The sequence below is a fragment of the Empidonax traillii genome, unplaced genomic scaffold (assembly GCF_003031625.1).
Source record: "Empidonax traillii isolate 1590-97213 ecotype Southwest subspecies unplaced genomic scaffold, ASM303162v1 scaffold33:size3420811, whole genome shotgun sequence".
NCBI classification, from domain to species: Eukaryota; Metazoa; Chordata; class Aves; order Passeriformes; family Tyrannidae; genus Empidonax; species Empidonax traillii.
The window spans coordinates 2,952,029-2,963,131 of record NW_020955226.1 but is presented as its reverse complement, the minus strand read 5'-3'; the positions used below and the strand labels follow the sequence as shown (position 1 = coordinate 2,963,131).

Sequence of the window (11,103 nt, the reverse complement as noted above, 5' to 3'; positions counted from 1 at the left end):
TTTTTTTTTTTTTTTTTTTTTTTTTTTTTTTTTTTTTTTTTTTTTTTTTTTTTTTGGTAGGCGACTGTCTGAATTGCCTGGCAGGGTTATTAACTGATTCTCTATCCACCTGCAACAGCCTTTGCTTCCCACTCACACCTCAATAACTCAAGGCGAATTCAGAGCAATTAGGAATACAAGGCTTTGAAAAGCTGCAATTAGCATCCAAATTTCGCTTGATTACAGGCTTCAGCGTAGGCTGAAAGGAAGCTGCAGCATTAGCATTTATAAAATGTAGGGAGGAGACACCTGCTTTAAGGCACTGGTGTAACGTCGCCCTTTAACGGATTCATTTGCTCCACACCTCTTACAACATCCCGATTTTTTTGCCATTTGGAAGCTCATCTAAATCTCTCTTATTGTCTAAATCTCTCAAATGCGGCTGTGGCTGCAAGATAAAGACAGCGCCGGCCTCTAAGGTGGGCTTTTCCTCACAGGGTTTTATTCGCCACTGAATAACCTCTCCCATTCCCAGTAGGAAGATGGTTTCTTTGTGTAGAGCATTTTCCACACCTTGCTTAATGGCGCGGAATAATGTTTCACAGATAAAACATTTCGTTTCGACGCTGGTCTTTCTGAGCCTAAGTGGAGAAAGCCTCTAAAACACTTTAAACGAGGAAAATATTAAAACCTACTTGTAGGTCGTAAATTAGGTGGGGTGGGGTCCGGAGCATCATTGGAGGACGAGGGAGCGGAGGAAGCCATCCCTTCAGGAAAGCCCTGGAGCCCGGGTTTCCTCGATATTCCTCTGAGGGGTGGGCAGCAAGGAATTTGCTGGAAGGAAGAAAAGGCGGGTTTAGCAGTCTGGTCTCCTGGAGCACCACACCGGAGTCCCGTCCAGACGCCGGCGGGCGGCAGCCGCGCAGGTCCCGGGGCGGCGGCAGGACGGGCCGGGGCCGACCGCACCGGGAAAACGCCTCGACAGGCTGAAGAGCAAAATCGTCCCTTCACTGGATGCCAGGGCGCTAACCCCCGTGCCTGAATGACGGATGTAGCAGAGCATGAAGTCTATCGCAATTATATCGGTGGCCACTGAGCTGGGCAATTATATGGCTCGCGTCAAGTGGAGACCAACGTGCAAAGCTGGCTTCGAAAGCACCAACCCAAATGACCTACAATCCCAAACGGAGCCCGCTTCTCTGCGTTACCAAACACACGCCAGGCTAAGCACTCAGGAAAGACTGACAGATAAACCCCCGCCACCGCAAAGGTGCGTTTTGCCCAGGTCCAGTGACAGGCGCCACACACATGTGTATTTGCACACACGTTTCAGCAAATCGGGGCCAGTACGTGCTCCAGCTCTAACCAGCGCTCTCCCATCCCCGCGCTCTCTTTAGCGGCACAAATGGCAGGAGAGGCATGTCTGTCTGGGGAAAGGAAGGTGCTGGACCAGCCCTCTCTCCTCGCCAGATGTTCATCTCTTTCCAGGCGGACACAGCGCTCCGATAACCAATACAGGGTCGCTGATCGAAAATTGCCGGGTCAGTGCCCATCTCGTCTCTTTGTCCCCACGGCTACCTGCGATTTATTTTCTTCCCCTTGTGCAGAAAATGAAGGTCGCGGTAACGAAGGAACGTTTTCTTTGTTAGCAGCTTTTTTCAAATCGGTAGCTACCGATTCATTTACACCCGCGCATAAACACGCCGGATCAATGGTTTCAATGGAAAAGAGGTATCTAATTTCTTTAAGACGAAAAAGAAAAAAGCCGTAAAGCAGAAGAGATTTTCTAGACAATGCCTGGAAGTGAAGTAACAGGTTAACACGATGTCTAAGGGGCTAGCTATATCAAAATACCCGTTGTTCCTCTATAGGTACGACAACGACCCAAACAGATTTTAAGGGGGGAAAAAATGCTCCAGATCCTGAAAGAGGTTCTCAAAGGCTTGAAAAAATAGGATGATGTTTAAAGGACACTTACCGAGGGGGCGAGCGGACACTCTTACTGCCGTAGTCCAGGAAGGCAGGGCGACTCTAGCCTGGGAGCGACCCGCCGCTTATAAACTCTGCCAGAAACGACGTCGGAATATCAATCGCGCCACGGAATTTAATGCGAGATGACCTTTTTTTTTTTTCCCAGAAGTGCTCGGATTTGCTTTTTTGAAAGCGTGAATCGCCGGTTGATCTGCTTCGACGCAGGCATGAGTCACAGGGCTGCCGCCACCCCCTCCGCGCCGCTTCGCACGGGGGCTGGGGACCGCTGGGGCGGGGACGGGCAGCCCCCGGCCCCTCCGGCTGCCGCCGGTCCGCTTCACCCCGGGGCGGCGGCGCTGACTCCGCGGCGGGTTGGGCTGCCCAGCCGCGGAGGGGGCAGCACCCCGGACAGGGGGTTCTGCCTCCCGAGTTCCTCGCTGAGCCCTCCGCGCGGAAGGAGCCAGAGGCTTTTTCTAGACAGCACTGGCTTGCCCCGAGGTCGCCGGCGGTGCTAACAGGCGGAGGAGCACCGCACACACCGGCGCACCGCTGAGGCGACGGGGCCGAACTCCCGCCCCGACAGTACCCGCGGCCCCGGCACTCCCCCTGCACGGTGCGGGCCACGAACGAGCCAGGCGGGGTCCGTGTGAACTGTAGCTTAGCAACACCCCCCGCCTCCCCTCTGCCGTGCCGAGGGTCTGATGTATCCCGCTGGTTCACCCCGCGGTTCCCGAGGCCGGCTCGCTCCGCTCCCCGCCAGAGGGTGGCAGAGGCACGGGCACCGCCGCAGGGGAACACCTGGATTCCTGTAACTTGCCCTGAGTATTGCCACTAAATTACGATTTTATACCAGACATCCTTTTGCTAAAACGAGAAATATTAAGACAACAAGTTTTCTGTATCCCCGACAACCTCAGATCTGTGTCACTCCATCCCACACCCCAAACATGCTTCCCCAACATTTTGCGGTGGTGACCGCGGGGCTATATTTCAGCATGCCGCGATAGCTACGCAGATGTCTAAACCAAACCCTTCTCAAAAAGATGTCACGTCAGGGACTGGGAGGAATCCGCAATGAGATGGGAGGAGGGGAAACAGCCCGATGGAGCCACAGAATTCCATCCCGTGAGGGGGGTGCTGGGCAGCGCAACGAGCAGCAGGGACGTGTCCTTCCTGAAGGACTCAAGCGAAAAGCAAAAACTTACTAGCCCATTTTTGAAAGAAAATCAGCCAACTGACAGGATTAAGTAGTCAAGACTATTGCTTTGTAGAGCACACTTACTGTCTAGGAACCAGACGTGTAACAAAAACACCGAGGGCCCAAAGACTAACTTTTAAACATAGCTTTACAGGTATTAGTGGTCCTAGCTAACATGACCTTTCTCCATCTATTCGGGCTATCATTTTAAAGGTGATTTCAAGCAATCGGGCAAAACATTTGCTCAGTGCCGAAAGTGAGAAATAATAATACAACTCTTGCCAACTGTCTTTATAAACGTAAAGAAACAGTCATAGGAAATCGTGGCAGGATTACAGTGCAAACAGTCAGTAAGAGATCACGCAAAGAACTCCTAAGGAGTCAGTCACTGGGAGGCGCGACCCGGCCGGGTCTTTGCCTGGGAGGTAGACAGCCTGTGCTCTTGCTCCTTCCCGTCTGGCTTTCCAGAAGAGTGTGTGTCTGGAGCAAACAGACTTGGTTTACCATAAATATTTACATCCTCGTAGAATCTGAGGCTCGCCAAGGGAAGGAGCCAGACAATGAAGGCCAACGAGCTTTGCTCGGCACTCTGGAAATACGACTCGTTCCGGCTCCCCTGAGCTGCCCGGCAACGCCTCCCACCCCTGCGCGGCCCGCTCAGCACCGCGGACAGCGCCCGGCCCCGCTGGGGGAGCGCCACGGCCGGGGCGCGGGGAACGGCCCCGCACGGCCCCGGGCGGGTGCGCAGCCCCCTCCCTCCCTCGGCAGGAACGTGCCGAGAGCGAAGCCCCCGAGCCCGGCCCAGCTCCCGCCCAGCGGCCCCTCTGGGTGTCGCTGTGTCTCAAGGCCAGACGCCGCAGCGAGCCCTGAGCGGAGCCCGCCCGCCGCCGCTGCGGCTGCTCCCAGCCCGGGCTGGCCGCGCTCCCTTCGTCCCTGCCGAGCCGGTCACAAGGGGAAAGCAGCCAGCCCTGGGGCTCCGCGGGTCCCTGCCTCGCTCATCTACAGCGTGGCTGTACAGGACGCGTGGAAACGCTCGGTAACTCTCGTTTACAACGGACATCTTTGAAAATCCGACCTAAACCCGAACCACTCCAGCTCAGGAGGCTTCATTCAGAACTCGCCACACTAACTGAAACCTTTGAAACACCCTTGCCAGACGCACAGACGAGGCTGCTCAGAGAGGTATAGGTTTCAATGAGAGAACTAAAAGCCTTCCCCTCCAACTGTGATACCTGAGCTTTCTGCTCAACCACTCTCTATTTTCTCTTTCCCTGTGACAGTCCCTTCCCTGAGGCTCAAGTGCACTCTAGGCACAGGTTACAGAGAATCTCTTTGCACGCTGGAGACCCCAGAAGACTTGGCTTTTGCTTGTAACCCAGATGTTTACTGTAGATGTGAAATACACAGGAAAAAACACTGACGCACAATATCAGCAAGGCAGTAGCAAGCAGATCTATAGTTCCCTTAGCTGAAGCTTGTAAGCAGCACATCAGTTAGAACTCACTTTAAAAAGCCAGACCTTGAGGTATCTCGAGTTCACCTCCATCTACAAACTGCACGTGATAAAATATGAATCATGAGTACTCTGGGTGGCCACAGGAATGGAAGTGATGCAATAAATATCTTTAGCAACTAAGACCAGCCAATGATTGTGCAGTGTTTGTAACTGTGTACAGTCACAAACAATCACTGTAAAGCAGAAAAATTTGTTTATTATTTGTATACAGCCTGTCCTTTTCAAATGACTTTGAAAAGTCATTGTGTTCAGAGCTGCATACAGTATTTTAGGAGACATGAGCTTCTACTGCCTACACGGTAAGGAGTTCACAATGTAACTACATGCCAATGGAAAAGCAGATAGAGAAAACTGCAATGTGCCATAATCTTTCTTGCTTCTTCACATTCTGAACTATAGTCATGTTATGTATGCATTTATCAGCAGACAGGGCAGTAAATTTGCCTTCTGGTGACTATTATGATTGTGGGGTTTCCCTCTATGAGTGTTCTCTCTCTGTTGCCTTTTAATTGCCATTTTGTGTGGACTGTGAATATTTTAGCAGGCTGGGATTAAGCGAGCTCTTTCTTTAAAAGTGCATACAATAGTGTGTACACCAAACATCCGTGATGTTCCTGAACTTATGGGTTTGTATTTTTGTCTTTGTAGCCTGTGTTTTTTTTTCTTTTTTTTTTTTTAGTAACACAGTTATCATAATTTGTAATTCAGTTACAGAATGACAAAATATATTTATTGCATCAGATATCTGTTTCTTTTCCTACCATTTCCAGTATGCAACTATGTCTCATTTACCTCAGTCTTTGATAGAATGGAATAATTTTAATGATATATTTTCTTAACTCTTGACAAAGAAAAATTGGAAAACTTTTCAAAAATAACTGTTTCAGAACTTTTTTGGCTATCACTTTTAGTGCTAAAAAATACAGTATAAATTACTGTATACCTATAAGAGAAAAGAATGAACATGCCAAGAAAATAACAAATTAATGTTTTAGTTAATTGCCTTAGTCCAGAAAATTCTACTAATGAAAATTTAGTGAAGATTTACACTCCTATACAACATATAACTTTCGCTGCTTTCTGTTACTTGACAAAAAATTTATTGAAGATGAATGATATGTTTGCTTTGGGTTTTGTGATCAGTCAGTAACTGATGTACCCAACTGTCCCATATTTAAGGATCATGTACATCACTCAAATTTCAAAGACAGCTCAAGATGAACTGCCAGCCATAGCACTCAGCACTGCTGTGATGAAGGGCATTTAGAGAAGTCTAATATGAAGCACATTGTTTTACATACTTTGCGGGCTTCTCGTTTCAGGATGTCCCTCTTCCTGATCCATGCTGGCACGCCTTGCTGTCCATTTTGATCTGCTTCGCCGGGAAAACATCCCAAAGAACAACCCACATCCTGAAACAATAGCATCAACAACTCTTAATACCCCCAGGCAAACATGGAAAGAAGCAAAGAAACTCCTTACTTCCAAACTGTAACAAAAAAACCCCCTTATTTATCTAGATGAATAAAACAAAATTACTTGAGTTGGGGAACTGTGACAGTAGCATGAAAAAGTAACAAAAGTGATAGTACACCCAATAAGTCTATTCTCTACCACTTCTTAGGATGTTGCAACTTCTATCCTGTGTTTGAAAGAAAATTTATTTCCTGCCTCCCCCAGTAACCCTGTAGAGCCAAACACGCTATGCCTGGATATATTTCCCCTTGTGATATGTTATTATATATTGTTATGTCTCACTGAATTATATCTTTTTATCCCATAGGAGGGCATCACTTTACAACAAGATCATTCAGCAGTTTCAATAACATTCCTGCAGGAGATCATGCAGTTTAGTTCTCCAATCTCAGAACAAAGTTGCAGAGCTGGACTCTGGGATTTTTTAATACCTGAATTGTTTAAATTAAGCATATTTCATAAATAATCCTCAGGAAACTAAGCATGGGGTTTTCTGCCATTTTTGAAAAAACACTTCTCAAGTCGTAACTGAAACTCAAGTACAGGCTTTCAAAGTCTAAAAGTGTTTGGGATCACTGCAGTTATGAGCTTAACTAGGTTTCCTTTCCTTCTTTCCTTTCTGTTTGGTTTTTGGTTTTGTTGTTGTTGTTTGGTTTGTTTGGTTTGGTTTTTTCCCTTCTTTCTTCTGTGGTGGATAAGTCAGGTTTTGCCTGGATAAGTTTGTTAGTTCATCCTGAAAATAGTCTTCAGTACTAGTGAAATAGTAGACTTTCTGCAGCACCATACTTGAAAAACTTCACTCTCACTGTTCCTTTTTTAGGTACAATATTATTAAATTGAAGTAAAAAGCTTTTCGAAAAAGGAAGGTTAAGTGCACCTGATTGAAATAAAAGTGGCTTAAACAAAAAAAAATACCTAATTTTTTTTAACAAGGTGCAAACAAAGCACAGAAACATGAACAGGATGGTATGAACAGCTACAAAGTTGGACAATTGTCCCATGGTACTCTGGAAAGTTAAGACATGAATTTGTCCACCAGAGAAAACAGATGGGCAGGTAAGAAAAAAATTCCTTCTCTTTGTTAGACTGAGCAGTTCATATTCCCTAATCCAAGTGGATTTCATTAGGACTCTCACAATAAACAGATTCCTATTTTGAGGTAATGGAGGAGTGTATAAGCTTTAAGCAAAGCCGTCAGCTGTTACAGCTGTTACAGATGTGTCAGTATGAGTATGGAAGATTATGAGAGCATTGAGGGGCATTTTTAAGGGAAAAAACACTTCTCCCAGATCAAAAGATAGATGATTCAAATAGAAGACATGTCCCAGGCAGGAAAAATGAGATGAGAGTTGTCATGTTGCAGACACATATTCCAATATATTTCTGTAATAAATTCCTGTCCTCTACTTTGGCCCTTCGAAACTTCCCTACAAGCACACATTTACCTAATGCTCTTGACTCATCTTGCTGCCACCTGAGGACCACCACAGGAAAAAGTAAAGCTGCTGTCATCTGGGGCAGCATTAGCAACTCAGCACTAGAAAAAGAGACAGAACTCAGCCACGCTATTTCTAACAGTTTAGCCACAACAAAGTTTTTTAAAGTTAGTACACATAAGATAAAGAACAGCATTGCTTTGAACAATGAATCAAGCATAATCTCTCTCTTCATAATCTTAAAGGGATACTTAATGCCTGCAAGAGTTTAAAGGAACTGTCTGGAAGGAGGTTCAAGAGAGTTCAGAGCATAGTGCTCTGGTTTCAGCCCTGTTCTCTCCAGGACAGGTAACAGCTCTACTTGTGCTCCTCTCCAACTACAGCAAGAGAAGACCAACTTGGGACTTGATTCCTAAGCATTCTTCTACCAGCCATCTTTTTTCTGCAGAGATTAACAATCTCTTTAAACAGATGTCTAAACTCCACTGAAAGTAATATGAGCTAGCAAAAATACTGAAAGATTTGACAGATATCCACACTCAAACTATTAATGCCATATAGAAAAGCTTTGAGATGTAATTCCACTGGCTTCTATCTTCACAGAAAATACTGTTCAAGGGTTTTAGGGATCTGAAGACTGATAAAACAAACAACACATAGCTTTTCTAGGATGTTAAATAGTGCAGAATTTCCATCTCCAGTATCTGAAATGTTAGACCTGGCTTAAGTATTCCTGTAAATCAGCACACAATGTCTTCAGATACTAACATAACTATTGCTTGCTAGAGGTAGGCTATATAAAATGCTGGAACAGACTGCAGTCTGCAAGACTGGTATGACTGCATTCTGGTTGTTGGCTTTTAACATGCTAAAAAAATCACTGTATTGATTTGTAAGTGATCAGACACTTCCTCAAGACTCATACAGCATGTAATCTTTGTGGGTGAAAGATAACTGCTGAGAGTTTTAAGAAATTCTTGTTTAAGTAGAGGCATTACAGATTGATCTGCTACTTTAAATTTTTTTTTTTTTTGTTACAACAGTCAGTTTAAAATGCATATTTTAAAAAAAGAAGCCACAAAAGAAGCCATTTGAAACCCCCAAATTACCCTTTTCTTTTTAATTCTCTGTGGAAGAACAAGAATATGTTGGTAATGACAGAGACTCCAGGAATGACGTTAGATGCCACTGGGATACAGATACATCATACCTTGCACCAAGATGAAGAACTGGAGAACTGCAAAGGCACCACTGCAACACAGGAAGGTCTCTTCCAGTAAAGTAATTTATCTCAAAACCTGTGATTTCATGTTCTTTACACTGCTTGGGTTAAAAAAAGAAACAGATACTGTAAAACTAAGTCCTATTAAGAGTCACAAGTATTTGATAAGCATCTTGTCTGTCATATTTATCCAAACAGATCTGCATCAGGAATTACTCTAAGGAAAATAACACAACACAGAGGTACCACTGCAGCTAAAGGCAATAAGAAACCCATGGAAGTTCTTTTACATAGGCATATCTATCTAAGCATGGGAATATTAACCTATTATTTCTCCAAGGCTTATAAAATTTATTAAATAACATTTAGACACATCACTGCTAAACAGAAGGTTTTCTTACACTAAGGTAAAAAGAAGATGTATTCTTAAAATCATGGTATGAAATTGTTACTATGTAGTCTTAATACCAGGCCTTAGAATTTCTGTAGTGAAAAGCAATACTAAACTTTAATGTACTCATGTGTTTAATAAAAAGAGTTTATTGTATATTTTCTTCTCCCTGCCTCAGAACACCATGTTAGCTATGTTTTGGTTTCATTAGTTGACTTTACTGAATGTGCTTACACAATTTCCCATCCTCATATAACTGCAGATTCTGTACAGTAAAATTCTTAGTATTTAAAAAACTCCAAACCTGAAAATACAGTATGACTCAGGTACAAGCCTTACCTGTAGCAGCATGGCTTAATCATTTTCCCATCACCTTAAAACAAGAGAGTTGTCAAGTTAGATGCATACCTTTTGTCATGCCAGCCAATGCATATCCAAACTTCCAAAAATACTGTAACTTACTGTCCATTTCTTTCAGCATTATAACACGGTTCACTCAGTCCTCCCCATGTGGACACCAACTGATTTGAGGCAATACATATGGCAGACATCCGACATGGATGTCTGCATTGAAAATGGCAAAGGTATTAATACCAAATGTAAACCATCTTGAGTTTATATATCTGATCTATTCTTGAGATACTCTACTAAGTGGGAATTTGACTCTCAAGAGCATTAAATCTTTAAACTGAATCAGTTTAAAGTTTTAATGCCAGTCCAGAAAAATCAGCATATTTATAAAGGAGGAAGAATTACTCCCAGACTATGATTTTCCCGTCATTATTTAAAGCATGCATATGAATTCACTTAGTTCTTCAGCAAATTGTTTTCTCTTGGAAAAATTTTTGAATACAAAACCAAGCAATGGGAGGCAAATGATGTGGACACTAAAATGAATATTAGTAGTTCAGAACTCATACCTCAAAGTTGATAATTTTCACTCCTTAAAATTTAAGTGAGAAGGGAGATGCTCCACTTTTCTTTGAAAAATATCTGTCTTACTTATCTTTTATCCAAATCTAGAAAATAAACTTCTGTCCTTTCTACAGCCTAGCTGTGGCTGGAGAAAAAGTTGAATATCTGTGGTAAATTTACTTGAGTCTTAATCCTATAATCTCTTTATGCAGACCAAACTCGCAAGGATTACAAAAATTCTAAGACCTAATATTAATGTTAGTAAAGACTACTGAAATTTATAAGAAAAATTATGATTAAACAGTATACTTCAACAGTGTATGTTGAAGATTGTTGGAGAATCAAAATCATCAATGAAACACCCTATTATCTCCACACTGATTTTCCTTAGAATCTTCAGAATTTTCTTAATTTTCTTCATCATTATTATTTGATCAGCTAGCACTTTTTGTGTTGCTTTTGCTGCTTTTATCACTCATTTCTTTATCATCTTCACTCTCCCCACTACTGAGTTTCTGTGCTGTTTCTATAATAAAAATACACATAGCTCAACACAGCTCTAAAATCAGCACAGCTGGTCACCAGAAAATAACTCATTTATGGGAGAATGCTCTGATGAATTAAGCCACTGGGGCTTCTTTGTTATTCCTGTTTCCTGTAGCTACACAGTGGTAAGAGAACAGAAGATTCCCCCTTTCTCTAACCCCTGCCCCAGGTATCTTTATATCCTGGTCAGGGTATAAAGACTGATAGAGGACTAGGACATCTTGATCACAAACAAGTGGTGTAAGCTTAAGTTAACTTACGAGAGAAGAAAATGTGCATCTAAACCAGGTTTGGGAGTACTCAAAGATGGCTTAAGCCGATATTTGTAATTTGTTCCTTCTCATATTACAGAATTCAAAGGGACTTCCTCAGGTTGACATCAGACTAATACTCATTTCATAATAAGCATGGCTTATGTTTGGGCACAATTCAATTGCCATGATCACAGGTAAT

General features: G+C 43.5%; 1 protein-coding gene across 1 annotated transcript in view; it reads right to left on the bottom strand.

The window, feature by feature from the left end:
- GAD1 (glutamate decarboxylase 1) overlaps positions 1-2,229 on the bottom strand; it is a 33,401-nt gene extending 31,172 nt beyond the window's left edge. The window contains exons 1-2 of the mRNA XM_027911575.1: positions 1,958-2,229; positions 675-813 (exon numbers count right to left, since the gene is read on the bottom strand). Coding sequence (XP_027767376.1) covers positions 675-744 — 70 coding nt within the window. The 5' untranslated portion in view covers positions 745-813; positions 1,958-2,229. The remainder of the gene's footprint in view (positions 1-674; positions 814-1,957) is intronic.
- Between the last annotated feature and the right edge of the window lie 8,874 nt (positions 2,230-11,103).